Source organism: Lissotriton helveticus, chromosome 9 (assembly GCF_964261635.1).
Source record: "Lissotriton helveticus chromosome 9, aLisHel1.1, whole genome shotgun sequence".
Lineage (NCBI taxonomy): Eukaryota > Metazoa > Chordata > Amphibia > Caudata > Salamandridae > Lissotriton > Lissotriton helveticus.
The window spans coordinates 356,183,296-356,210,681 of record NC_136070.1 but is presented as its reverse complement, the minus strand read 5'-3'; the positions used below and the strand labels follow the sequence as shown (position 1 = coordinate 356,210,681).

The 27,386-nt window shown below is 46.7% G+C and overlaps 1 protein-coding gene across 1 annotated transcript in view; it reads left to right on the top strand.

The window, feature by feature from the left end:
- DDX24 (DEAD-box helicase 24) overlaps positions 1 to 27,095 on the top strand; it is a 174,154-nt gene extending 147,059 nt beyond the window's left edge. The window contains exons 8-9 of the mRNA XM_078660095.1: positions 23,998 to 24,127; positions 26,336 to 27,095. Of these exons, the coding sequence (XP_078516221.1) occupies positions 23,998 to 24,127; positions 26,336 to 26,592 (387 nt within the window). The 3' untranslated portion in view covers positions 26,593 to 27,095. The remainder of the gene's footprint in view (positions 1 to 23,997; positions 24,128 to 26,335) is intronic.
- Positions 27,096 to 27,386: the final 291 nt, after the last annotated feature.

The following is a 27,386-nucleotide window of genomic DNA, read 5'->3' as shown; positions in this document are numbered from 1 at the left end:
TTTGTGAATTCTATATGCAGTGTTAATAGTGATAATGAAAAAAGAGGTTGACAGGCTAGCCGTCCCTTTTGTTTTGGGTTAATTGGATACATTTCAAACCAACTTCTCCATTTAACAAAAGAGTTAAGATTTTAAGGATGCATGTGTTTACTGGAAGCAGTTTGGTTACCTGATACCAAGCCGTGAAGGTTACATTTGTTGTTTTTTTCCTTAATCCTGGGCCTTCTTCCACCTGAGTACCCTGGCATAACAAAAGACAGGACAACACTGATAAAGGGACAGACTAGTGTAATGAAACTTTATGATTGTAGATAAATACCATCCCTGCCCCATAACCTTGTTTCCTGCTACTTCTTTTGCATTTCTATGTCTCGCCTACCAGAGAGCTCAAGCAGTCTTATTGTGAAAGTCCAAATGTGAGTTTAAAGTGGGTTTTCAGCCCATCCATTTCTTTTAATTAGTTGGCTTTTGTATCATTCTAAGTTAGTTGCTTTCTATTCGATTTCTTGCCTTCCTTTTCTTGTGTTGGTCTTACTCCTGGAGCACATCCTGTTTACTATCCTTTTGATTGGGTGATGTGTATCCTTACACTGCTCAAGTTGAGGGAACTACTTTTATTATTTGTCATTCAGTACCCCATGAGAGCGCATCTGTGTTCTACTTTTCGAAGTCTCCCGCTTGTGCCCCCTTCCCACCCTTAAATATATTCCCCAATCCCCTGTGATTTTTTTTTGCTCCTGATCCCTCGCAGTTTGTCTGTAAAAGCTGAGTAACTAAGATCTTTTTTTTGGGATGTGGCTTACGGGCAGACTTAAAGGGTTGTTTTGTTTAATCTCCTGCATGCCACATTTCCTGGAAGCATAATCTTCGCCACATTAACGGCTTTTATGGCGATTGGGGTGGGGGGGCATCTTCTGCACTCACTCAGCTGGCCTCTGGTGTACTTAGCATTATGCTTCTCTTGTAGAGCCATATGTCTGCTTCCTGGGCTACTATAGAGGACCAAATGGCTGAATCTTGTAGAAAGTAAATTGTCTTGGCAAGTGTTGCTCTTTACGTTCTAATACTCTCTTATACTGTTCAGCGTTTATTAAGGCAATATCTATTGGCGTGACGTACTTGTTGAGCTGGTTAACACTTTTGGGCACAATTCGCAAAGAAATTAGAAAATCTGCAGATTAAGATTTACTACTTTGCATGGGCTCAAGTTTGAGTTTCAGGAATTGACAAAGGTTTAACAGAGTGCCTAAAAGCCTGTGACAATCACAGGTTTCCAGATTGTGCCCCAGATAACTTTAGTGAATTTTCATATTTGTTAATGCTGAGGCAGTTTTGTAGCATGAGTCCTTTTCTGGATTTACATGCTGTGCATTATTCCGCCATCTAGTGGTTGGGGCCGGAATAGTTTGTTTTTAGTCTTTTTTTTTTTTTTTTTTTGCTGTTGTTGACTTAGGGTGCTTTGTTGGTATGTCCATCCCCTGTGTGACGTCAGTGCCCCAGACGTTCTTGTGCATAGTCTCCATTTTCAGATTCTTTTTTCTGCCGTTGGGTCTGGTAGCACGACGGAGGAGATCCGAAGAATTTTGGGAAATAGACAAAAGTAAGAAAATTGACCAAATTTCCAAATACCGAGATAAGAATGATGAGAAAGGGATGGGAGCCGCCTTGGTCTTGTTGGGGGACCCACCAGTAATCACATGGTTGGATAATGAAGAAGGGAGAGGCAAATAAGGGTCATAGAAATCTCCTATTTTAAATTTTGCACCAACGGCCACCACATTAGACCCACAGAAAGACCCCCACGAGGTCTGCAACCTTTGTCTCCCGAAAGACCACAAAAACAAAGACTGCTAGGCCTGTGCAGATTTCGTACCCAAGACTCAAGGTGCAAAGTCTACAGAGGCTGGAGCATTACACCATGGCCAGCACTCAGAAGATGCAGATATTGCTCAAGGACCTTGGCTTATCCAGTGACTAGGAGGCGAACGTCAAGGAGGTTGAAACAGCTTGTAGAGATGTGTCAGACTTAAAGTTCTTAGCTGCTGACACTGAAAAGAGACAAGTGTTGAAAGAGCTGATGGACACTGAAGGGAAGCCATCAAAGGCAGATACGCTGGCAAAAGGCATTCTCCGCTTCGAAGCACTTGTCGACCTAAACAAGAAGAACCCCACTGACCCTGCCTAAAGAATACCGATGGTGGTGTGACACGGTTGAAACCATTGACGCAACCATCCACTCGAGGGGGAACGAGATACAAGGGCAAGGCCTCTAAGACAGTAGACGCTGAAAAAGAGATTGGCGCCAAACAAAAAGCACTCTAGGTCAAGTGCAAGTAGAGTAGACTTGAAGGAGTTTGATGGCTTCTTGAAAGAATTCTGTATTTCTACAAAGCCTTTGACGACTTCTGCGGCCGAAGACAACCAGTCTAGCATGGAGGCCCCAGCAACCCCAGAACCTCTTGAAGAGGCGCAAGAAGAGTTCTACAAACTCAAGGAGGTTGAGAAAATAACAGAGTTCAATGACCAGAACCAGTTCGAGGAGGCATGGCAGGATCTCGATGCAGAGTCGCTGGAGAAGGGGGTAGACAGCTACCCTTCGAGGCCTTCTCCATCAGATGACCTATCCCTCCACAACCCCCTCATCAAGAGGGCTGCAGAGACATATGGTGCAACTTGAGGAGGAAAAGGAGGATTCGTGTTTCTTCCCCGAAACATTATTGCCCTTACAAAAGGGAAAACTAGATCTGCCCCTGCTTCCTAGCATCCTGGACCAAGGGAAGGAGGCCTTCTGTGAGCCTGCAGCTGCAAGGACTGTAACACCAATAGTGGAAAAGAAGTACAAGCATTCCACTCCTTGCCCAAAATAAATTTAAGGAAACGAACCAGCAGACTCAATTATAGTGACAACCATTAGGAAGAGAAACAATAACCCCACATCCAAGGTGCCACAACCAGAAAAAGAAAGTAAGAGACTTGACTCAGTCAGAAGAAAGATGGAGAGAGAGAGAGAGCCAGAGAGAGTGAGCCAGAGAGAGAGAGCCAGCCAGCCAGCCAAGGGAGGATTGCTAATTCCAATGCTCTCTTGAACCGCTACGGCCAACAGCAATGGAATGAGATGGAGTCCCTCACGCATCACCTTCCGGAGGAATACTGCGTAAGTGCCAAAACAGTGATGCAGGAGGGAAGGAACATTGTTAAAACCTACCTCAAATCTGCAATAGATGCAGCAATACTGCCAACAAGTAGATGTGCACAGCAACATTAAGAAGATACACCAGTATCAGGTTTCAAGCCGTAGGTGCAAGCCTCAATCATCAAAATGCCATTCACAGGTGACGCCCTGTTTGGCCAGGCAGTGGATGACTCCATCAGCAATTAAAGAAGAATAACGAGATGGCGAAAGCAACAAGGGCACTGCAATTCAGGGATTCCTTCGGGAGAGAAGGAACCGCAACCAGTAGACCTGCAGTCAGGGCACCCTTCACATCTGGGAAGCAGAAACAACAGCCGCAAGGCAGTGCACATCATGCGACACAGCATACCACTAGTGGCAACATCCTGCGAGACAGTCGTTTCGAGGAAGCGGAAAGGAAGGGGTTAGCCTCCCAGAGGGGAAGGACCAACCGGTAGTACTGTATGCAATATCCAACCCCACCATAAAACACCTATGGGAGTCAGGATAATGGAATTCCTCCAGGAGTGGGAAAATATTACCTCAGACAATTGGATCTTAAATATAATACATCACAGAAACTGCATAGAACTACTCGGAGCCTCCACAAATCCCTCCCACCCAAAACCAAAGAAGGTCCTGGGATAAGAAATAATACAACTTGTAAAGGTGTGAGAGGCTCGCCTGGTATATGATGTCCACTTATGTAAGTGGGCACCCTGCCCCAGTCCAGACAACCCTTATGGTGATTAAAGAGGTCTTGGACAACGTTAGAAAGCTCTCTAAGTGGTAGCTGTGGAGAGCAGCCTTTAGGCTTAGTCCAGAAGGAGTGTAAAGCAGCTTGTTTTACCAGAATGCAATCGTATAGTGTGGATTAAATGAAAAAGAATCACACAAGGTATTTATAAAAATATCTATTTATTATATAATACACTCAAACACATTTATATATCTCCTGCCTGGAGATGAACACAATGCACACAATACTTTGCTGGGGACCCAAGGAACCACCCAAGGTGAGTGACTAGGAACCCCACGAGAGCGTGTGCAGTGTGGGAACACAACCACGTTCTCCGTACAAATCAACGTGTAAGTCGCGGTTCGAATTTTAACCCCTCCCATGCTCGTGACGGAACCGCTAATTTGCATATAGCCAGGTTCTGAGCTGGGATGGGGCAGTGAGCTAAATAACGGTGATGGATCAAGCCCTGATCTTTGGACTGGGTAAGAGTGGTCTGCTTAATTCAGACACTCTGTTCATCACCACCCCCTTTTCTGAATCATTTTGTCCACCATAAGCGTGGAAGGGTATACTCAGACATGAGTCCCTTGCTCACTGCTCCATCAGGATTCAAGCAAGCCGGGCCGACGACGCCTGAAATGGCAGAAACCGGTCCCCGGAAGCTTGTCTCCTTTCTGGTGAAGAATTGGCTTGGTAGTTTGGTCTGCCCTGTTCCCATGATGCACTGGGCTAGGGACAGACTAATTTGCATATAGCCAGGTTCTGAGCTGGGATGGGGCAGTGAGCTAAATAACGGTGATGGATCAAGCCCTGATCTTTGGACTGGGTAAGAGTGGTCTGCTTAATTCAGACACTCTGTTCATCACCACCCCCTTTTCTGAATCATTTTGTCCACCATAAGCGTGGAAGGGTATACTCAGACATGAGTCCCTTGCTCACTGCTCCATCAGGATTCAAGCAAGCCGGGCCGGCGACGCCTGAAATGGCAGAAACCGGTTCCCGGAAGCTTGTCTCCTTTCTGGTGAAGAATTGGCTTGGTAGTTTGGTCTGCCCTGTTCCCATGATGCACTGGTTCAGGGACAGACTAATTTGCATATAGCCAGGTTCTGAGCTGGGATGGGGCAGTGAGCTAAATAACGGTGATGGATCAAGCCCTGATCTTTGGACTGGGTAAGAGTGGTCTGCTTAATTCAGACACTCTGTTCATCACCACCCCCTTTTCTGAATCATTAGGTGTGAATTGGTGTCAGAATCCGCTGTCGAACCCAATGGAGGACTTCAGGAAAGTGCCACTGCTGAAGAAGGAGAAAATGTCCGGTGGAATCCGAAGGTGGATTGTAGTTGAGAGGTACCTCCCAGTGGAGGGGGACAGAGTCTGTCACTCATGAGTGACCAGGAGATCTGGAAGACGAATGCCCACCAATGTTAGGAGTTGCAGGAGAGTTGACAAGGACCTTGACTCTGCAGCTGTGAGGACCAGGCGACGCTGAGGAAGACAAGGAGCCGTGCACGAGCTGTCCCACGTCTGATGTCGAGTGCTGAGGAGTTGGTGTCTGGCGGGATCACCAACAAGCCGTGGCAAATTCAACCAACACAGTAGTCAAAGATGGTGCAATGTCGTGACCAGCAAGGTCTAGGGGGACTCGCCACTAGCAGGGGAGTCAGGGCAGGCCCCGAGCAATTGGGGGAGCCCAAAAGAAGCAAAAATTACCCTCAACAGGACCCACAGGCAGGAGGCACTGGAGTCGCATGACGACTTTGAGCAGCTCACCAAAATATGCAGACCATGGTGCAAGCATGGAGATGCTTGAGGTTGGGGCTACTTTGAGCCCGAAGATCTTGGTGGAAGGAAGCAAACAAGCATGTGCAACAGCAAGTCGACGCAGTGCACAGGGCTTCGGTTCCTGCGGCACCCGCAAGGGATACTGGCCTCAGACTTGGTGAGAGGGCAGGGCAGGCCTTGAGAGCTGTGGAGAATTACCACCTGTGTTCCAGAACCTTTCGGAGTCCGTAGAAGCTCAGGTCAGCTTGGTTGCGGTGCCTGCAGATGCAGGGAAGTGACTCCTACACTTCAAGGGAGATTCCTTCAAGTGTCTTGGATGCCCACAGGCCTTGGAAGGTTCCTGTATGGTGCACAGGCACAGACGATGCAGCAGACTGAAAGGGGATGAAGTCGAGCTCAAGTCCAGAATACCCAGGCGGTAGAAGAAATGGTGTCTGAATTGAATCTTGTCCCACGATAAATCTAGGGACCTAACCACAGGTAAGCCCTTAAGTACCGCTTAGGAAAAGGGTTGGGATGATTCCGGGGATCCTCCCAGGGGAGGGTCGGGATAGGGGGGAGGTTACTCACATGTCCTTTGTCCAGTTTCGCACCAGAGAGGAAGCAAACCACTCCCAGAGCTGGTTTGAACTGGACTATGCATGGGGACACCTAATGTGCCCCTCATGCAAACTGAATGGCGCAGGCAAGTGCACCCACCCGACCCTGATGCACTAAATCCTGTCTGGGAGGTGGTCACACCTCCTTGTTCAGGATACCTATTGTTCTGCTTTCCCCTGCTCGAGCCTGGCTCATCAGCAGGAGGGCAGAATAGTCTCTGGTCGGCATTAGCCATGTTGTGCTGTCCGAGTCTAGAAGACTGATACCTGCGGTCGCGCCAGAGGCAAGCCCGTCTGCGCCCGTCCGTGCCTGGACCGCGCCCAGCGCCAGAACCCCTGGACCCCACGCGCGCCACGACGCCAGACTCCGATACGACGCCTACACCCTCTGCGCTCTCAACCCCGGCCGAGACCACCCCTGCTTCCAGGCCATCCCGAAATGCACCCACGGACCCTTCTCCTGTCACATCTGCAACTTCACCTGCCACAGAACCACCAAACCTCCAAAGACCGTACCCAACCACCTTCGCTGCATACTCCTCAACACCCGCTCTGCACGCAAACACGGCGTCAAGCTCTGGGACCTGCTCGACACCTCCGCCCCAGACGTTGCCTTCCTGACCGAGACCTGGTGGAACGACTCCTCGGCACCCGACATCGCCATAGCCATCCCGGACAGCTACAAAATAACCCGGAGGGACCGTGCCAACAGAATCGGAGGAGGCCTAGCCATCGTCCACAAGTCCACCCTCCAGGTCTACACCCACGCAGACGACACCCTCAACTCCGCCGAACACCTGCACTTACGCATCCACACCGACCCAAACACCACCCTCAGAGTAACACTCGTCTACAGACCTCCTGGTCTCCGGGCTCTATTCAGTGACTCATCGCCCACCTCACCAGCACCCACGCACTCGCCTTCACGGACTACATCCTCCTCGGGGACCTGAACTTCCACCTCGAGAACAACGATGACGCCAACTCCGCCACCCTGATCGCCAACCTCGGCCTCCGCCAGCTCGTCCCTGAACCCACCCACACCGCTTGACCCCGTCTTCTCCACAAGCACCCACTTCGCCTTCAACCACACCACCGAACTCCACTGGACCAACCACCGCTGCAACAACTTCACCTTCAAGAAACCTACCACGCACCACCGCACCCAACAGCCCCGCTGCTGCTGGAGCAAAATCACCGAAGACCAGCTGACCTCCACCCTCGCCCAGAACCCACCAACCGACCCAGACGCTGCCGCCCGTAACTTCAAACAGTGGGTCACAACTGCGCCAACACGCTCGCCCCGCTCAAGAAACCCTCCAACAACCACTCCAGCAAGAAAGCCGCCTGGTTCACCGAAGAGCTCCAGACCTCCAAACGTACATGCCGGAAACTGGAGAAGAAATGGCTCCACGACCGCACTCCGGACAGCCACGCAGCCCACAAGCGCGCCACCCGCAGACATCACCAACTCATCAGAACAGCCAAGAGATCATCCTTCAAAGCTCGCCTGGACAACAACGCACACGACAGCAAAGAGCTCTTCAGCATAGTGAAGGAACTCTCCAACCCCAGCGCCAACACCAACGATATCCCGCCCTCGCAAGATCGCTGACATCCACGACAGCTTCAACACCTCGACCGCCCCAACTACGACAGACCCCACCACGAACGCCACCTGCACCAACCAGCTCACCTCCTGGTCCTATGTCAACGACGACGAAACACGCGACATCATGAACTCCATCCACTCTAGATCACCGTCGGACCCCTGCCCACACCACGTATTCAACAATGCAGACGCAACCATCGCACCCCAACTACGGAAAGTCACCAACATCTCCTTCGACACAGCGACTTTCCCGGAAAACTGGAAGCACACCGAAATAAACACCCTCCTCAAGAAGCCCAAGGCGGACCCCAAAGACCTCAAGAACTTCCGGCCCATCTCCCTGCTCTCCTTCCCGTCCAGGGTCTTCAAGATAATCGCCAACATACAACTGACCCGCCACCTCGAGGACAACAACATCTTAGACCCATCCCAGGCCGGATACAGACGAAACAACAGCACCGAGACAGCCCTCATCGCCGCCACGAAATCAGGTGCCAACTAGACAACGGCGAAACTTCAGCCCTCATCCTCCTGGACCTGTCAGCCGCCCCTGACACGATCTGCCACCACACACTAAGAACACGCCTCCAAGAAGCCGGAGTCCAGGAGAAGGCCCTGGCCTGGACCACGTCCTTCCTCTCTGGCAGAACCCAGAGAGTCCGCCTCCCACCCTTCCGATCCGAAGCCACCGACATCATCTGCGGCGAACCCCAGGGCTCATCCCTCAGCCCGACCCTGTTCAACATCTACATGGCCCCCCTCGCACAAGTGGCTCACCAGCACAACCTGAACATCATCTCCTACGCCGACGACACCCAGCTCATCCTCTCCCTCACCAAGGACCCGCACACCGCCAAAACCTACCTCCACGAGGGAATGAAGGCCGTCGCTGAGTGGATGAGGAGCAGGCGCCTAAAACTGAACTCGGGCAAGACGGAGGTCCTCATCCTCGGCTCCACCCCCTCTGCCTGCGACGACTCCTGGTGACCTACCACACTGGGAACAGCACCGACACCCACAGGCCACGCACTCAACTTAGGATTCATCCTCGACTCCTCCCTCTCCATGTCGAAGCAGGTCAACTTCATTTCCTCCTCCTGCTACAACACCCTCCGGATGCTTCGCAAGATCTATAAATGGATCCCGACCAAAACCAGAAGAACAGTGACCCAAGCCCTCGTCAGCAGCAGGCTGGACTACGGCAACGCACTCTACGCAGGAATCCCGGCCAAACAACGCACCCAAAACACCTCCGCCCCCCTGATCCTCAACACCCCTCGGGCAGCCACATCACCCCCCACCTAAGAGACCTGCACTGGCTCCCCGTCAACAAGAGGATCACCTTCAAGCTCCTCACCCACACACACAAAGCGCTCCACAACACTGGACCAGCCTACCTGAACAGTAGACTCAACTTCTGCACCCCCGCCCGCCAGCTCCGCTCATCTCGCCGCCGACCCGCGCATCGAACAAACGATCTCCGGCGGCAGATCCTTCTCCTTCCTCGCCGCTAAGACCTGGAACACCCTCCCTACCAATCTGCAGCAGACCCAAGACCTCCTCGCCTTCAGAAGGCTCTTCAAGACCTGGCTCTTCGAACAGAATCTGCACCCCCTCCCTCCCCCATCTCTCCCCGCCCCCCCGCCCCCACCCTCCCAGCACCTTGAGACCCTCGCGGGTAAGTAGTGCGCTCTACAAGTTGACTGATTGATTGATTAACTGAGGGCTCTTCCAGTGCTTGGAATCATAACCCCTCACCCTTTACGGTGTGGGGTTATGATTCCAACATGTTTGATACCAGGATTTGTTGCAGCCGTTTTCGAGATGGTCATTGTGTAATTGTGCGGTGCCCCTCTATATAGTATATGGCTGCTTCACTTACAACCCAGGAGAATGAACTCCGTAGGCTTGAGGGATGTCCTGCTCTTGTAGGGGCACCCTAACACTTAGAACCAAGCACACTGCCTTCAGGATTTCATAGGCCTGCTGTAGGGGTGACTGATAGGTTTTAAGTACAGTGACCAAAGCTATAGGAAACCTATATCTTTCGTAAGTGGTGCAAGCACCAGCTTACACAGGCTGCAATGGCAGTCTGTAGTTAGTTTGAATGGTCTCTCGTGTGCTTCATAATACATGCTTCAGGCAATGGGGGACCTCTGGGGTACCAGTGCCCTGGGTACCTTAGTACCATATAACCGGGACTGATAAGGGTACCCCAGTATCCAATCTGGGATGCATACCAAGTTAAGGGAGAAAGCAGAGAGACTGGGATCCTGATTAGCATGATCTCAGTCAGACTAGTCAAAAACAGCTTAGCACCTGGCAAACTGTTGGGTTAAACATAAAAGCCCATCCTACTTTCCTACAGGAGGCAAAACATCTCTTACAAAAGAGAGCCATAGAAAAGGTCCCAGCAAACGTGCAAACAGGGGATACTTCTCTCCCTGCTTTCTGGTATCAAAGCTAGATCTATCTCTGCGACCAATCCTAGACCTCAGATTTTTAAACATGTTATACCCATACACAACACTTCAAGATGACAATACTGCAAGGAGTAAATCCTCCCTAAGTAAGGGAGATTATATGGCCACCCTAGATCTAAAGAACACTTATCTACACATACCTATGAACCAACAATACAAAAATACCTCTGATTTGTTCTGGACAAGGTACATTACCAATTCAGGGTACTACCATTTAGCATAAAGTCAGCACCAAGAGTATTCACAAAGAGCTTAGCGGTAGCCTACCCACCCATACTTAGACGATTGGATAGTAAAGACTCAATCAAAAGAAAGATGTCACAAGGACATACAAACAGTGACATTGCAACGCCTTGGTTTCACAATAAAACACAAGAAATCTTCACCACAATTGGAACAAGTAAAGGTGTTCCTGGGGGCAACTTTAAACTCCAGGACTGCACAAGCATACCCAGTCCAGAAGAGAGCAAAGGCAATCACAGAGCAGACTTACTTTTACCAAAATGGTCATCCTCTGACAGTGAGAACTGTCATCAAACTCATGCTCATAATGTCATCATGCATCCCATGCATAACACCTGCAAGATTACATATGCACCCCATTCAAGAATGGATCTGCAGGAAAGGTATAAATGGAAGTACAATGGTGTAGATTAATAAATGTGAACATGGGGAGATCATTCAAGACTGCCTCTCATGGTGACCATAACGACATACACATTCCACAAAGGTTGTGGGGCGCATATAGGCAACCTGAAGGTATGGGGATTATAAATCAGCGCAGATGCAGTAAAACACATCCGTTACCTGGAGATGAAAACAGTATTTCTAGCCCTAAAGGTGTTCCAATCGCTCATAACCGTCAGACTGTACTGATCCAAATGGAAAACTCTACAATCATTTTCTAGCTCAGCAAATAGGGGAGAACAAAATCATTCACACTGTCTAAGTTAGCCCAGGAGATATGGAGATGGGTTATCTAAAGACCGATCACATTGCAGACAGTCCATCTACCAGGAAAACAAAATATGGAGGCAGACTAAGCAGGCAGGACAGCACCTCCCACAGATGGGAGATTAAACAGGAGACACTGAAAACAATCTTCAAGGTCTGAGGCAGGCCAAGTATAGACCATTTTTGGCTCCAAAGAACGCAAAATGCTAACTCTTCACCTCCGGGTTTTCTCCGCCACCAGACAGTGGGGAATGCTTTATTGATAAACTGGTCAGGGAAATTTGCATACTCTTTTCCTTTGATATCCCTGATTCCAAATGTACTGGACACAGCCAGGGACAAAGCTCATCCTCAGAGCCCCACAATGGGCCAGACAGACCTGGTACTCGAACCTACTAGAGATGTCAAGGGGACAAGTGATTACAGTCAAAGCAGAATAAGACCTGCTGGCAATGTTGGTTGGGAAACTGTACTAACCAGACCCAGCCGCACTCCGCCTAACTACATGGGTCCTGAATATGTAGAATTCTGTTACCTACAGCTTCCACCCAGGACAATTGAAGCCTAAGTGAAGCAAGAAGCTCAAGCACAAGGAAATGTTATGCGACAAAATGCAGCAGATACATTCCTTTGGTTCACAGACAACTGGAGAATGGAATACAGGACAGAACAGAAAATGGTACTAGCATACCTCACTCACTTTTTAGACTGCAGGTTAATCTACTTATCGCTAAAGGAGCACCTAGCAGCAATAGTAGCCTACCCTAGGGGAGCTTCAGGGTAGCAGCTTCTTCACAAGAGATTCTTGGATGGTTCTAAAAAATGTGCACCCCCAAGATCAGTTCCAGCACCATTGTGGAACATGAACGCCATGCTAACACAGTTAAGGACTGTACCTTTTGAGCCTATGCACATATTGGGCCTAAGATCACTCACTCTAAAGATAGCCTTTCTAATTGCAATCACTTTGCTACTGCAGAATCATTGAAGTTCAAGTATTAACAATACAGCAACTTTACCTACAAATACACAGGGACATGGTGGTCATTAGAACCAACCCAAAAATTCTACCTAAGGTTGTGACCTTATTCCATGTCAACCAAAGCATATTAATCAATCTGGATTCATAAAGCACGGTTAATCACTTGCGAGGAGAGCCAGGCGATATAAGCTGTGCTGCTTCAGGGAGGTTCAGTTGAACAGCCAGGTCTTGAGTTCTTTCCTGAATTCCTGAATGGAGGCTGCGGTGCAGAGGGAGGTTGTTTCAGGACTTCACCACAAAGTGGGAGAAGGAGCGTTCTCCACTGATGCTTTGGCGGATGCAGGGGGTTTGTGAGAGGGAGGTGGACGCAGGTGTCTGGAGGGTTGAAGGAAGTTCATGCGGTAGTTGATAAAAGTCGGTCCTTGATTGAGAAGGACTTTGTAGGTGTGGATCAGCATCTTGAATTGACATCTTTTCTGAATGGGGAGGCAGTGGAGCTTCCTGAGGTCGAGAGTGGGCCCCTCTAAGGAGGTAGGGAATGAGTCGGCTGCTGAATTCTGTGTGGTCTACAGTCTTTTCTGGAGGTGCGTGGTGATCCCTAGAAGAAGTGTGTTTCCGTAATCCAGAGCCTGATGGTGACTAGGCCTTGAATGATGGTTTGTCTGGTATTGATGGGTAGCCATTTGAAGATCTTATGGAGCATGCAAAGAGTGAGGAAGCAGGTGGAAGAAACTGCTGCATTCTGGTTCTTCATGGCGGGCCTGGTCTGCCGACATGGGAGAGGGCTTAGTTTTGGAGGCCACCAGGAGTCGTTCCATGGGAAGGTGTTCCTGAAGATAAGTACTTCCATTTTGTCTGTCTTGAGTTGTAGGCAGTTGTACCTCATCCAGTTAGCAACGCTCGTCATGCACTTGCGGAAGTTAGCCTTCGAGGTAGTGGCGTCTTCTGCTAGTGAGAGGATGAGCTGGGTGTTGTCTGCGTAGGGTATGATGTTTAGTCCATGGGTTCTGACGATGTGGCTTGGGGTGGGGGGCCATGTAGGTGTTGAACAGCGTAAGGCTGAGGGACTAGTCTTGAGGAACACTGCGAATGATGTTCTGAGGTAAAAGGTAGCAGGCGGATTCTCTGGGTTCCTCAGGTGAGGAAGTAGGCGATCCATTTGAGGGCGACTCCTTGGATTCCAGTGTGATGAAACCTCTTGATAAGGGTGTCAAACACTGCTGAGAGGTCAAGGAGGATCGAGGCTGCTGTTTCTCTCTGGTCCAGGAGGGTTCTGATGTCGCTGGTGGCAGCGAGCAGGGTGATTGTTGTACTCCAGGTGTTCTATGAGTTGGTGATTGATGGCCCTCTCAAAGATTTTGGCTGGGTAGGGGAGCAGAGAGATGGGACAGTAGTTTTTGAGTATGCTTGTCGTTGGAGGGTTTCTTGAGTAGGGTTTTGACTTCTGCTTGTTACCAGTCTTTGGGGAAGGTGGCAGAGGTGATCAATTCATTGAAAATGAGGGTGAGCTTTTTGCTCATCAGCTTGCTCCAGAGGTTGAAAATGTAGTGGGGACATGGGTCCAGGGGAGCTTCTGAGTAGAGGAATTTCATGATGGCTGTGGTGTCTTATGTGGTGAGCTGGTCCCAGGTGATGAGCAGGTGGTTGCTGTTTGCAGCTGTGGGTGCAAGGCGGCTAAGGGTGTCTGCTGCTGTGCGTTGGGCTTGGAAGTTTTTGTAGATGGTGGAGATCTTGTGGAGGAAGCCTGTCAGGATGCCACAGAGTTCCTTTGAAGTTGCTGATGATTTTATTGTGGCTGCGGGTTGGAGAATTCTGACGATGTTGAAGAGTTCTTTGCTGGGGTTAGCATTGACTATGATGCGGTGAGCTATGGTGCTCTTTTTCGTCTTTTTCAGGAGCTGATGGTATTGGTTGTGGGATGCCATGAATGTGTCTGTCTGTGTGCTCCTTGCCGGTGCACTATTTCCTTTTTAGCCGCTTACAGTTGCGTTTCATGCTTCGCATTTGCGAGGTGTACCAACAGACCTGCTTGGTTGGTCTCTTGGATTTGGTGGGCTTGACGGGAGTGTATTGGATATTCCTGTCTTCCCCTACCTCAAAGACTGGCTGCTGAAAGCCGGCTCGCCCCAGACAGTCGTCTTCACCTCCATAGTACGGTGGACCTCCTGTATTCACTGGGATTCTTCTTCAACAAACCAAAGTCCCATCTGACTCCCTCTCGGACACTCCTTTTCATTGGAGCCATTCTGGACACTGTGCAATTTCACCCTTAGTCTCCAGAGCAGTGAGTGTAGGATATTCAGGTTATGATACAAATGCTTCAGCCTCTATCCTGTATTTCGGTGAGACTGGTTCTGAGGCTGCTGGGCCTCATGTCTTACTGCTGGTTGAACATGACAGCTGACATATGCTCTGCAGTGGAACCTCAAGTTCCAGTGGACTCCTCCGTAAAATCTCTCGGATCTGTTCCAGATATCAGAGGGACCTGGCAAAGACTTGCAGTGGTGGCTGACATATCGCGATTAGGTCTACGGCAGAACCCTCTTCCTTCCCCGCCTAGAACATGCAGTGTTCACTGATGTGTCACTCCTGTGCTGGGGTGGGGGCTTCTGGGAGAGGTGGAGATCAGAGGACTAACTCTGGTGGAGTTTCAGCTCCACATCAACTTGCTGTATTTGAGAGCGATACGCTTGGCATTGAAAGCCTTCCTTCCTTCCATCCATCACAGGAAGCTATTTCAGGTGTTCACAGACAACACCACCGCCAAATAGTACTGCAACTGACAATATGCAGTGGGGTCCTGGACCCTGTTCCGGAAAGCTCTGCACATGACTGGAACATCTTCCTGGTTGTGCATCAGTTGGTGGGCTCAATAAACACTCATCCAGCTGTTCCTTGCGGATCACGAATGGTGTCTCCATCCGTAGGTGGTAGAAGGTATCTTCTGCAACGGTGGAGAACATTGGTTAGATCTTTTTGACACTGTTGGCGTGTAGTGTCAACACTTCTGCACGCTGGAATTTCCAAGGTGGCTTTCGCTTGGAGACACATTTTGTCTCGAGTGAAGCTTTGGCCTTACTTATGCCTTTCTGCCTATACCACTCTTACCCAGAGTTCTCGAAGATCGCAAACGACAGGCCTAAGTCATTCTTGTGGCTCTAGATTGAGCACAGAGAGTGTTATCTCGAATTCCTGAACATGACCATCAGTCCTGCGATCAGGCTGCCTCTTTCAGAGGATCTCCTGTTGCAGCAGCAGGACACAGTTCTGCACCGAACGTGCACACTCACTTCAACTCCATGCGTGCAGATTGAGCTGCGACAGCTGAGAATTGTCAACCTTTCTCCAGAAGTTCATATATTATTTTAGCGGCCAGGCATCCCTCCTCTAAAACTGGATATGCCTGCAGATGGGACAAATTTGTGATTGGGTGTGCTGCCAAATCCATTGATCTTCAGTCTCCACCCTTATCTGACATTCTCCCGTTTGCCTTATCCCTCGCCCAGCAAGGACTTGCCTTTGGCACCTTTAAAGGTTACCTTTTGGCCATCTAGGCGTTCTTGCAGGATCAAGCCCCACCCCAGTTCAAGTCACCTGTTGTGATACGAGTCCTAATAGGTTTACAACTTGTTTCCTCCCACCCCTTTCATGCCCCAATGATTCCATAATTTAGTTCTGCGGTCAGTGCTCTGAGGTGGCGCCTAGATAGGCATCGCGTATGTTATTTCCGGCATGGATGATGCCACACTGAGCTGAACAACTCCACCTACTGTCGCTCAGGCGAATTGCTCAGAAACATTTCCGTGGCAGGGGTGACTCCTCCGGAATGGCGGAGGACTGTCAACCCCACTGGCTCAGAGCCAGCAAGTAAAAAATAAAACAATATCTTAGTGTAGTTTTATTTTTATTTGCCTGCTCTGAGCCAGCTTGTGCACGGAGTGGCGGGGCCAGGGCACGGGAGGGGGAAGAGGAGTGCATAGGTGCATTTTTAAGTGCGCATGTGTGGTTGGCCAGCCGTCTCAGGCCGGCCAAACACACAAGCCCACTTAGGTTTCTCCAGACCGGCTGCATTGAGTAGCTGGGCTGGAGAAACCCCACAGACTCCCTGAGCGGAGCGTCTTCTCAACCCGCTGAGGCCAATCCCCCAGCTGCTCTCATATGAGAGCAGCCAAGGATTGAATGGGATTCTGATGCTTTCATTGGAAGTTTGGATACTGCAGCAGGCAGGCGCGCAACACCCATTGGGCTCACCGGGCTTCAGCCCCCCCTAACCCCCCCCCCCGTCCCCCCCTCACCCCCGTCGCCTCCTCTGCCCGGGCTAAGATGGCATGCACTGAAATGATTTACTAACGCTGCGCGCCGATCCGAGAATGTGATTTATGTAATGCTTTCTGAGAGGCCCAGCAGCCCGAGCCAGACAGCCAGCCTCTGAACAGTTTCAGCGAGTGAAACCCCCCTGCCCCCACCTCTTGTTTTCCTTTGGAGTGGCACTGAGGTGAAATCCTTGCCTGAAGGCAGGGATTTCACCTAAGCACTTGATGTATTGTGAGCATGAGGTGTGAAGTGCACAGCAGGGGGAAAGGGCTGGCCAGTGCAGGTGACACTTTTCCTTTGTAAAGGAATTTCTGCTGGCATCATAGCCCAGGGTGTGCTGTCTGTGCACTTGTATAGATGTGTATTCCATACAAGTGCACAGACCGCAAACCCTGGGCTATGACGCCAACAGAAATTAATTTACAATGGAAAAGCGTCACCTGCACTGCCATCCCTTTGCCCCTGCTGTCTGTGCACTTGGATGGAATTCACATCCACTGCACTGCTCACTAGCATGGGTATGGGTTTTGGGTGCCAGGGGTAGTTTTAAGGTTCAGGGTGGGTATGGGTTTTGGGATGCCACAGGCTTAATTTTAGTGTTCAGTTTGGGTATGTGTTTGGTGTGCCAGGGGGAATTTTAGGGTTCAGGGCAGGTGTGGGTTTTGGGGTGTCAGGGGGCTATTTTAGGGTTCAGGGTGGGTATGGGTAATGGGGTGCCATGGGGGAATATATGGTTCAGCATAGTTATGGGTTTTGGGGTGCCAAGGGTAATTTTAAGGTTCAGGGTGGGTACGGGTTTTGGGGGGCAAGGGTGTAATTTTAGGGATCAGTGCAGGTATGGGTTTTGGGGCTCCAGGGGGGTGAATTTAGGGTTCAGGGTGGTAATGGGTTTTGGGATGCCAGGAGGGGATAATTTTAGGGATCAGGATGGGTATGGGTTTTGGTATGGGTTTTGGGGTTCCAGTGGTAATTTTAGGGTTCAGGGAGGGCATGGGTTTTGGGGTGCCAGTGGTAATTTTAGGGTTCAGGGAGGGCATGGGTTTTGGGGTTCCAGGGGTAATTCTAGGGTTCAGGGTGGGTATGGGATTTGGGGTGCCAGGAAGTAACTTTAGGGTTCAGGGAAATAATGGGTTTTGGGGTGCCATGGGGTTAATTTTAGGGTTCAGCGTGGGTATGTGTTTTGGTGAGCCAGGGGTAATATTAGGGTTCAGGGCAGGTGTGGGTTTTGGGGTGTCAGGGGGCAATTTTATGATTCAGGGTGGGTATGGGTTATGGGGTGCCAGGGTGGGTATGGGTTATGGGGTGCCAGGGGTTCCGGTTGGGTATGGGTTATAGGGTGCCGGGAGGAATTTATGGTTCAGCATGGATATGGGTTTTGGGGTGCCAGGGGTCATTTTTATATATATCTATATCTATATCTATATCTATATCTATATCTATATCTATATCTATATCAAGAATTGGTCAATTATGCACCATCTGCTCCGACCAAAAAGATCTGGTTACATTCCCAACCTGGTTTCTACAAATGCACCAAGTGCAAAGCCTGCCAACATGGGGTCAACACGAAATCGGTCACATTCCCATTTAGGAAATCCCCTTTCAAAATCAGACAACACTACACTTGCAAAACAGACTTTGCAGTGTACGTGCTCAAATGCTCCTGCAATTTAATCTATGTGGGGAGCACCATACATCCAGCCCATGTGAGGATCCTCCAACACCTTAGGGCAATCGCCAATGACAATCCAGCATACCCTGTGGCTCGCCACATTAATGCTCAACACAGCGGAAAAAGTGAGGGACTCACCTATTTTGTTTTGGACAGTGTAGCACCTAACATCAGGGGAGGGAACAGACAACAAAAACTGAGACGATTAAAATCCAAATACATCATTGAGCTCAATAGTAAGATCCCCTTTGGGCTCAATGCAGATGAGGCACTTAGTGTACATCTATGACATGTCACCAGTCTTCTGTGTAAACATCCCTACTCATGTTTCCTGAGACAAACCCAACTACTGATTAACATCTTGTTTCACCATCCAGGACTTGATCCTTTTTAACTCACTTAGTGCACGTATTATTTCATTTATACAATTTTCCTTTCCACCTTTATCACACACACACATCACTAATTACAACCATGAAGCGCTAAACATGCTCGGTAGCCACCATGACATCGTAGTCCCCCCCCCTTTTTCGCAAGCAACACGTGTCTGCCCCGCCATTAATGACACCCGCTATATCCAACAGAATCATTTAATTTCATATTGTGACAAAATCCAGGCATCTCTCCAACGAGACGTGAGCCCAAGCCCACTTGGGCAGGATTCCAAGCACGCCGACCATCACCACCTTAACTTTCACGCACTTGCGATGAATTACAACCTTGAGGCCCCAAACAATTAATGTATGACACCTCAGGTTAAACCGAATAGACTTCGAGCAGTCACCACTTTCCCACGTGCATCAAGACCATTACACACTTTGAATCTGAGATAGATATCAGGCGGCATAAGGATAGAGATCGCATTGACAAGCCTTGTAGAGTTTAATAATCACCTACTAAGCGCACACGGTGCTCTCACGGCTCCCCAAAAATCAACAATATGAATGGACAGCTGAAATACTATGACTTATTAATTTCTCTCAGGATACGGCAGATTCCGTGCCCCTGCAGTTCACCGTGACACATTAAACACACAGGCCAGCGCGCTCGACACTCACCTTCAGACGCGCGCTGACAGGGATGCACCAAACACACGTCGTGCAGTGACCGCTTCAAAGAGGTTACAGACTACTGAGCGGCTACACACTTATACACGTGGCGTTAGGAACTCTTCCATGTCTAAACCGACATGGAACTGACAGCAGTCATTAAGTTTATTTTCATAAACATTTTTTCTGACCATGGGTTTAAAATTAATTCCTCATGAAATGTGCACAAACCAACAGGAACCATTAATTGTAAAGAAGTATTTACAATGATTTACGAATTGAATGTTTGATGTGTCACAATGACTTGCATGTTTTAGAGCGCAATTAACTCTTCTATGTTTACAGTTAAACACCTAATTATGTCACATGGTTGTTCCAACACCTATCAAACATGCACTAGTATAAATAAGGCTCACTAACTTGGTGTAAAGCAGATGAAGTGAACAAGGCGGACTTGTCCGCCGAAACGCGTCTGATCGTATGTTTTGGTGAATAAAAACCTTTGATTTGACCCACGGAGTCGGTGCCTGTTCTTCTGCAGCCCAAGTCAGGATTGGGAAAATATATATATATATATATATATATATATATATATATATATATATATATATATATATGTCAACAAAATTCGCCAGCCCCCCAGCCTACTTGCGGCGGCGAGCTCGAGCGGGGAGGCGACCCCCTATTAATCTCACTGCTGCTCAGTCGGTTAGGAAAGAAGTCAGCTCGAGCCCAAGTCCATAAAGCGTGAAGTTTATTTATTCACACAGGATGCCAAAAAACACCCGACGCGTTTCGGTGCAGCCGCACCTTGGTCACGGGTAACAGTGTTTTTTCTTTCACGCGTTTTAAAGTAAACAAAATAACATAACATAAAGGTAGGACTACTCGTCCACACAGAAGTGTGTTTAACCACATTGCGGCGGCCATATTTGAATAGGTTTGTTAAAACAGATAAGTATGTAACCCAGTTACCACAATAATCTAAGAACAACTCAAGTGTTTACAGTGTGAACTTAAACTTGAAGCGACATAACATTTCATGTAACGCTGTTCATGAACTGAGTGTGAACTTGATAATTCGTTCGGGATGACACTGCATCAGAATACTGTTAATCCATCACGCCCCAGTGGGCTTTCATACTTAGAATGTGATTTGTATCTCACATTTCAATCATGCCCATGTGGGCTATTTAAATTAAATGAAAATACATAGTCACTGTAAATTAGTTCGCACAAAGTCCCGCCCAAGTGGGCAATCTAATGGTTCATGGTTCCAAATAATATGAGGTAAAGTTGGGTACATTATCTTGAATCAGTCCAATTAATTCAGCAGCCAGTGGTTTCCCATCCTTATAACGTGGCGACATGTGAGTCTCCTACAAACATAAAATATGTAATCACTTTAAAATACACACAATTTGTTTTAAAAAAACAAGTACATAGACAGGTTCACAAAATCTCTACATGATTCAGTTACTGAGTTCAAGTTTTGTAGAATTATTTAAGCTAGATGGACAGATAGCTCCTCATCCTTATTCAACCCCAGAGGATGTACAGTGTCATATTTAATTATGAACCTTGATTCAAGTCGTCTTAATCCTATCTAGGGCACAAAATTTCAGTAAACTTAGATGACACATTAAAGCAGGTTGTAGGGAAACAACCGATGATCACTTTTAGAAAATGTCCAGCTCTGAAAGACATGCTTTGCAGCAATATGGTAATTGACAGGAAGGAGAACAAAGCAATTAAAGGTTTCTTCACTTGCCAATCGTGTAAAGCCTGCAAGAACAGTGTTAACCTGAAAGAAATCACACTATCTAGTAATGGCAAAATTTTCAACATTGAGAAACACCTCACATGCAAGTCAGACTTTTGTGTCTATGCATTGCAATGCCCATGTCCTTTGACATATATTGGCAGCACCAAGCACCCTGTGAAAAAACGGGTACTAGAACATATGAGGGCTATTACACATGAGGACAAGAACTACCCTATTGCAAAACACTTTAAGGATGTTCATGAGAAAAAACTAAGTTTACTGAAATTTTGTGCCCTAGATAGGATCCCGCCATCAGAACGGGGTGGTGATAGATTGAGACAATTAAGACGACTTGAATCAAGGTTCATAATTAAATATGACACTGTACATCCTCTGGGGTTGAATAAGGATGAGGAGCTATCTGTCCATCTAGCTTAAATAATTCTACAAAACTTGAACTCAGTAACTGAATCATGTAGAGATTTTGTGAACCTGTCTATGTACTTGTTTTTTTAAAACAAATTGTGTGTATTTTAAAGTGATTACATATTTTATGTTTGTAGGAGACTCACATGTCGCCACGTTATAAGGATGGGAAACCACTGGCTGCTGAATTAATTGGACTGATTCAAGATAATGTACCCAACTTTACCTCATATTATTTGGAACCATGAACCATTAGATTGCCCACTTGGGCGGGACTTTGTGCGAACTAATTTACAGTGACTATGTATTTTCATTTAATTTAAATAGCCCACATGGGCATGATTGAAATGTGAGATACAAATCACATTCTAAGTATGAAAGCCCACTGGGGCGTGATGGATTAACAGTATTCTGATGCAGTGTCATCCCGAACGAATTATCAAGTTCACACTCAGTTCATGAACAGCGTTACATGAAATGTTATGTCGCTTCAAGTTTAAGTTCACACTGTAAACACTTGAGTTGTTCTTAGATTATTGTGGTAACTGGGTTACATACTTATCTGTTTTAACAAACCTATTCAAATATGGCCGCCGCAATGTGGTTAAACACACTTCTGTGTGGACGAGTAGTCCTACCTTTATGTTATGTTATTTTGTTTACTTTAAAACGCGTGAAAGAAAAAACACTGTTACCCGTGACCAAGGTGCGGCTGCACCGAAACGCGTCGGGTGTTTTTTGGCATCCTGTGTGAATAAATAAACTTCACGCTTTATGGACTTGGGCTCGAGCTGACTTCTTTCCTAACCGACTGAGCAGCAGTGAGATATATATATATATATATATATACTTTACATAAAAAATAAGCCATTTACAGGTATATATAAACCTATATATATATATATATATATATATATATATATATATATATATATATATATCGTTTATACTTACCTGTAAAATAGTTATATTGTAAAACAAAACTTTTACCATGCATATGCCTTTGTTGTAAAGGCATATGCATGGTAAAAGTTTGCATTGTAATGGTAACGTGTTGTAACAGCACTTGAGTTGTTACAACTGCGTTGCCATCATTTTACCCATTTAATTGGGATTTACCTAACCCACACAAAGGCCACTTTGTGTGGTTTTGCGTGGTTTAGAAACTCCAGAGTAATGAGAGGCAGAGCATTGAGCTGCCTTGAGTTACCTTGCGTTGGGAAGTCGTTTCATGGGTGGAGCTAGGGCATTCCCACACACCTGTCTATGGATTTCACGAGCACATTGTCCTCCTATAGAAGCAATTGTTAATGAACTGGCAAAAAAGGGTCGTCGCCTTGAAATGGCATTGTGAATATTGGTTATATTGTGTTCCTAAAGTGCTTTGTAGTAAAATATATTAAATTGGCCTTTTAATTCAGTACATTCTGTTCCTTTTTCATAAGACAATAGCATATAAATGCATCAAATTAACACAAATGTGTGCTCTAATTGATGTCCAGTTTCAAATGCAGAATTTACCACATTTTTTCTCAGCTTGACATGAGCATTAACCGATCCTGATCTGCCATTTTAGCTCCGCCCCATTGATTAACATTAGCCACGCCCCTTCATTCGCCATGTTAGCCCACCCGAAATTAAGATCTGGTTGCGCCCCTGGCAGCAGGGGAGCGCGAGGCAGACGGCAGCACCAGGTAAGTGTTTAAATTTGCATTAACCCTGTTTCCTTCCACCGCATCCTCACCCTGCGTGATTTCCGTTGGCCTCTCTCCGTGCTTCTGACTTGACCCCCCTGCCCCCGCCCCTGTCCACCCCACCCTACCCCACCCACCCGGTATTTTAACGTGTCAGCCGTCACTGCGCCTGGGGATAATTTTAAGGTAGAAAATCTCTGGCTAGATGGAGACTTGACCAGTAAAAGTGTTACCAAAGGTAAATAATATGTTCTTTAGGAATTGTTAGCCATGTACTCCTGTTGGTAATGCTTCCTTGTGCCAGTGACATTCTAAATCTTGCCGTTCATATGGTGGATCATGGTAGGTTTTACCTTTAGAGGAAACGACTCCTCATCTTGCGTCAATTATTGGTTCCTGTTTTTGTGTGCACAAACTGCTAACCCTTATGTATTTTTTATTTCCATGCTTACAAGTACTTGTGTGTCGTTCCACTCAAGTGTACATTCGGTTTCACAATAATTATCTCAGTTCTGTCATACACTACCCAGCAAGCAATCCATTTCAATGTGATAATAATGCCTCTAGTGTGCACATTTGAAGTAGCCCTTAATAATCACTTGATGCTTTGTTTTGTGATTTTCTTTGTGGGCGTAGCAACACCACATTGAAGAATAATTATGAGGCGGGTAGAAGTAAACTTTATTGGGAGCTATAAAAACAGCAATTTGTGTTTTTTTACCTTAAAACTGTGGTTGTGCTCTCTTGCAGGAACGTGTAGATCTTGCTCGGCAGATCGAGAAACTAGAATATCAAAACAGTAAAGCAAAGCAACACAACTCCTGGTTCCAACAAGCAGCCGAAGCTATGGAAATAGACTTGGATGACGATTTATTAATAGGTAGAGTGCATTCTAGTTTTAAATAAGTTGCTTGTGGTCAGTAACCAATAATGTATAGCTGGAGTAATGGATTGGAGAACGGAACTGTGAGAGAGGGTTGGCATTTGCCAGAGAGTTCTGTACGGCTGATGAAGTGCATGACATGCAACCAGTTAAATGACGGGCTTTGTGGTCGCTGTGATTGGCGTTCAGTATGTTTTCTTCATGTGTATAACATTTGTTAAATGCACTTAAGCGCTACCGGTTAGAGACCCTGGTTTAGATTTTACAGATTGGAGAGATTCACTTTTAAAGTTGCTTGTGGGAGAAACATTTGGTTAACGAATCAACTAAGTTCACATAGGAGATCATTCAAAAAGTGAAGAACCCTGGCTGGAGAGGCCGGGCAAAGGATTTCGAGTAGCCAGTTATACAGAGAGCCCAGCGCTCCCCACGCTCGGTGATAGTGAGGTAATTGTTTGTAGGTTGACTGAGGATGCGGTCTTTAAAAGGCTTGGTGTCCCATACACAGCCTTAAATGTATTTTTTTTATTTTTGTATTGGGTAATAGTAATCAGCTCAAAGATGGAAGGGCAAATGGTCAATTTGTTTCAGCTGTATTTCTAGAACACTGAAGGTGCTTCAAACAGTAACCTGGGAGTACAAGATGTAGCCCACTACTGTCATAAATATGATAGAGCCAATTGGACAACCAAACAGAGATGTTCAGAAAGTAGATTTAGGGATGAGATGTAATTAGAATCGCATGTCTGTGTGAATAACCCTAGGGGTAAAAGTGAGGGAAAGTCCATGACATTCAAGCTTTCTGCTGTTATAATAAGGGGAACGAGGCCTAGTGGCAGGGCTAGAGGTTGGTAGAACAACAATGAAAGTGAAGGCAGCCAATGATGATTTTCCTTTTAGGTGCGTTTATTCATGTTTTTTGCCTTATGATCAAAGGACCTATCTTAGTTTTCAGTTGTTCTTTTTCTTTTTTAATGTTGTTAAGATGGGTTAAGTTATAGTATCCCTCGTGTCACTCCTACAGATAATACACGTGTGGATCTGAAATTTCCTGTAGTTTGATAGTTAAATAAAAGGTATCAACACCCTTTAATATTTAGTGTTCGTTTAAAGAACCGATAACCAATAAGAAAGGGCAAAAGTGGGGTAGGATGTGATTACAGGCAAAGCTGAAGAGGGGGGGGGTGGTTATGGTATGCAGTAACATGATTTAAAGCAGAGAGGTAGAATTAAAAAAAGTCAGTGAAGGAGATATTACATTGGAGGACGTCTTTAAAACATCTGAGATCAACTAGTAGTGAATTTCGGAAGTCCGGAGCAACACCAGAGTAGGACTGTTAGTTTTTTTTAGTTCAATTTATGCATTGCAGACTAAGCTTATTTATGCCTCTTAATACCACTAGAGATTTTAAAATAGGCTTTTTTGTGGTCCCGTCATTGTAATGGAGTGTCACCCACTCTTTTCTGCAAACATATCTTGAGCAAAAATATTGTGTTCAGGATATTTCAGAAAAAAACTGTTTCAGGGGTCAAAACGTTCACATGTATGTCTCTGGGCAAACATCTTTTTAACCATTTTAACATTTGTATAGTTTCCATTTGCAAAGCAATTAAATAACAGAGAATAGCATGCTTGGGATATCAAGGGATGAAGCACTTTATTCTACTGCCCAAAATCTCAGCGGACATGGCACATCTCGAATACAGAGGAATATGTTTGTGTTCTGTTGGGCAAAACGCCCTGAAAGGAGATGAAAGCTTTACTGAGCTAAGATGCTGCTCAAGATCACTGAACTAGGATGTAGATCACATGCAACCGTTTTTTAGAACCCTCTTCACATTGGAAAACTTCCTCAACGCCGACTAGTTTGAACAAACAGCGGATCACATAGGAGTCTCTTATTGCACGAAAGTGGATGTTGCAAAGGTAACCACTTAATTTTGATACTCTATCGGAATGCAGGAGCACATCTTGGGATCTTCGTCGGGCTGTTCACAGTTGATTAGCTATGCCACAAATTCAAGTAAATTCCAATTTTGGGCTTGTGCAGCTTATTGCAGATAGGGAGCATGATAGCCTATGAGTCGTGTTTAGCACTTGTGCAAGATTTGTAATGAAGAGCAGAAACGTTGATTGAAGACTGCAATATATATATATATACACACACATAATAGAATTTTTTTTTTTTTTTTTTGCATTTCCAGGTGGCAGAGACCGAGAGCAGGAAGATCACAAGAAGCAGAAGATGTTGAAAGACATGAAAAAACAGTTAAAGCGTTTGCTGTCTCAGCCGGTGGTGAAAAATCTGTTGAAGACCAAGTACCCAACGCAAGGTGGGAAGCTGCAGTTGCCCCAGCTTCCTGTGGCTGCATCAGAATCTGCCTTGAACACCATTTCCAAACAGCGGCAAAAGAAGAAGAAGCCAGCTAAAAAAGTGCAGCCGAGCAACACAAGCTTGTAGCTATTTAAATGAACCATTCTTTCCCTGTTCACTGCTCAAGAGTGTCTTCCACAGAGCGACCACTCTCCTACAAGGCCCCAAAGACTATCAGTCCCATTGTTGATGGTCTTTCCTAACTTTGCCACCACCTGCTTCATGTTGGTGAATGTACCATTAGTTACCTGTCTGTGGTTTTCACAGGCTTAATCGAAATTAGTGGCCGACATTTGCAAATCCTGTGAAAGTCACTGTTGGCGTTAGCCTCCGACTTGTGGAGAAACGATCGTCTGGTGTTTTAAAAAGTACCATAAACCAGCCTAGAGATATAAAGGGCGAATATTAAAACATCTCTCCAATTGCTACTTTAAAAAACATTGTGAATCTATATTTAAAAAATATGTAATTTGCCTGGCATAATGTACAGATGTTGCAACAAAATTATTTAATCCAGCCACACTTTAAAGCCATTCTGCTGTGTTCAATGTGAAAATTAACATGAACGCATTAAAAAACATTTGACTGGACTCCAGTTGTATTTCTCATTGTGATATGTTTTTTGGATTATGTTTCTCGAGTAGCCCAGGCACGGGCATCCAATACGTCATTTACACATGAGCAGGAAAGGGATGGCAGCAAACCTTTTTTTTTTTTTTTTTCAATTTTTGAGTTTGTTTGTTTATGGATTTATAAAGCGCATGGCTGCACGTAGGCTTGCGAGCGCTAGGAGGGTATGACAACGGTGGTCTTATTCAGTTCTCCACGTTGGTTTTTTTTAGGGAAAGAGCAGTGTTTTAAGTCTCTTCCAGAAGGCGAAT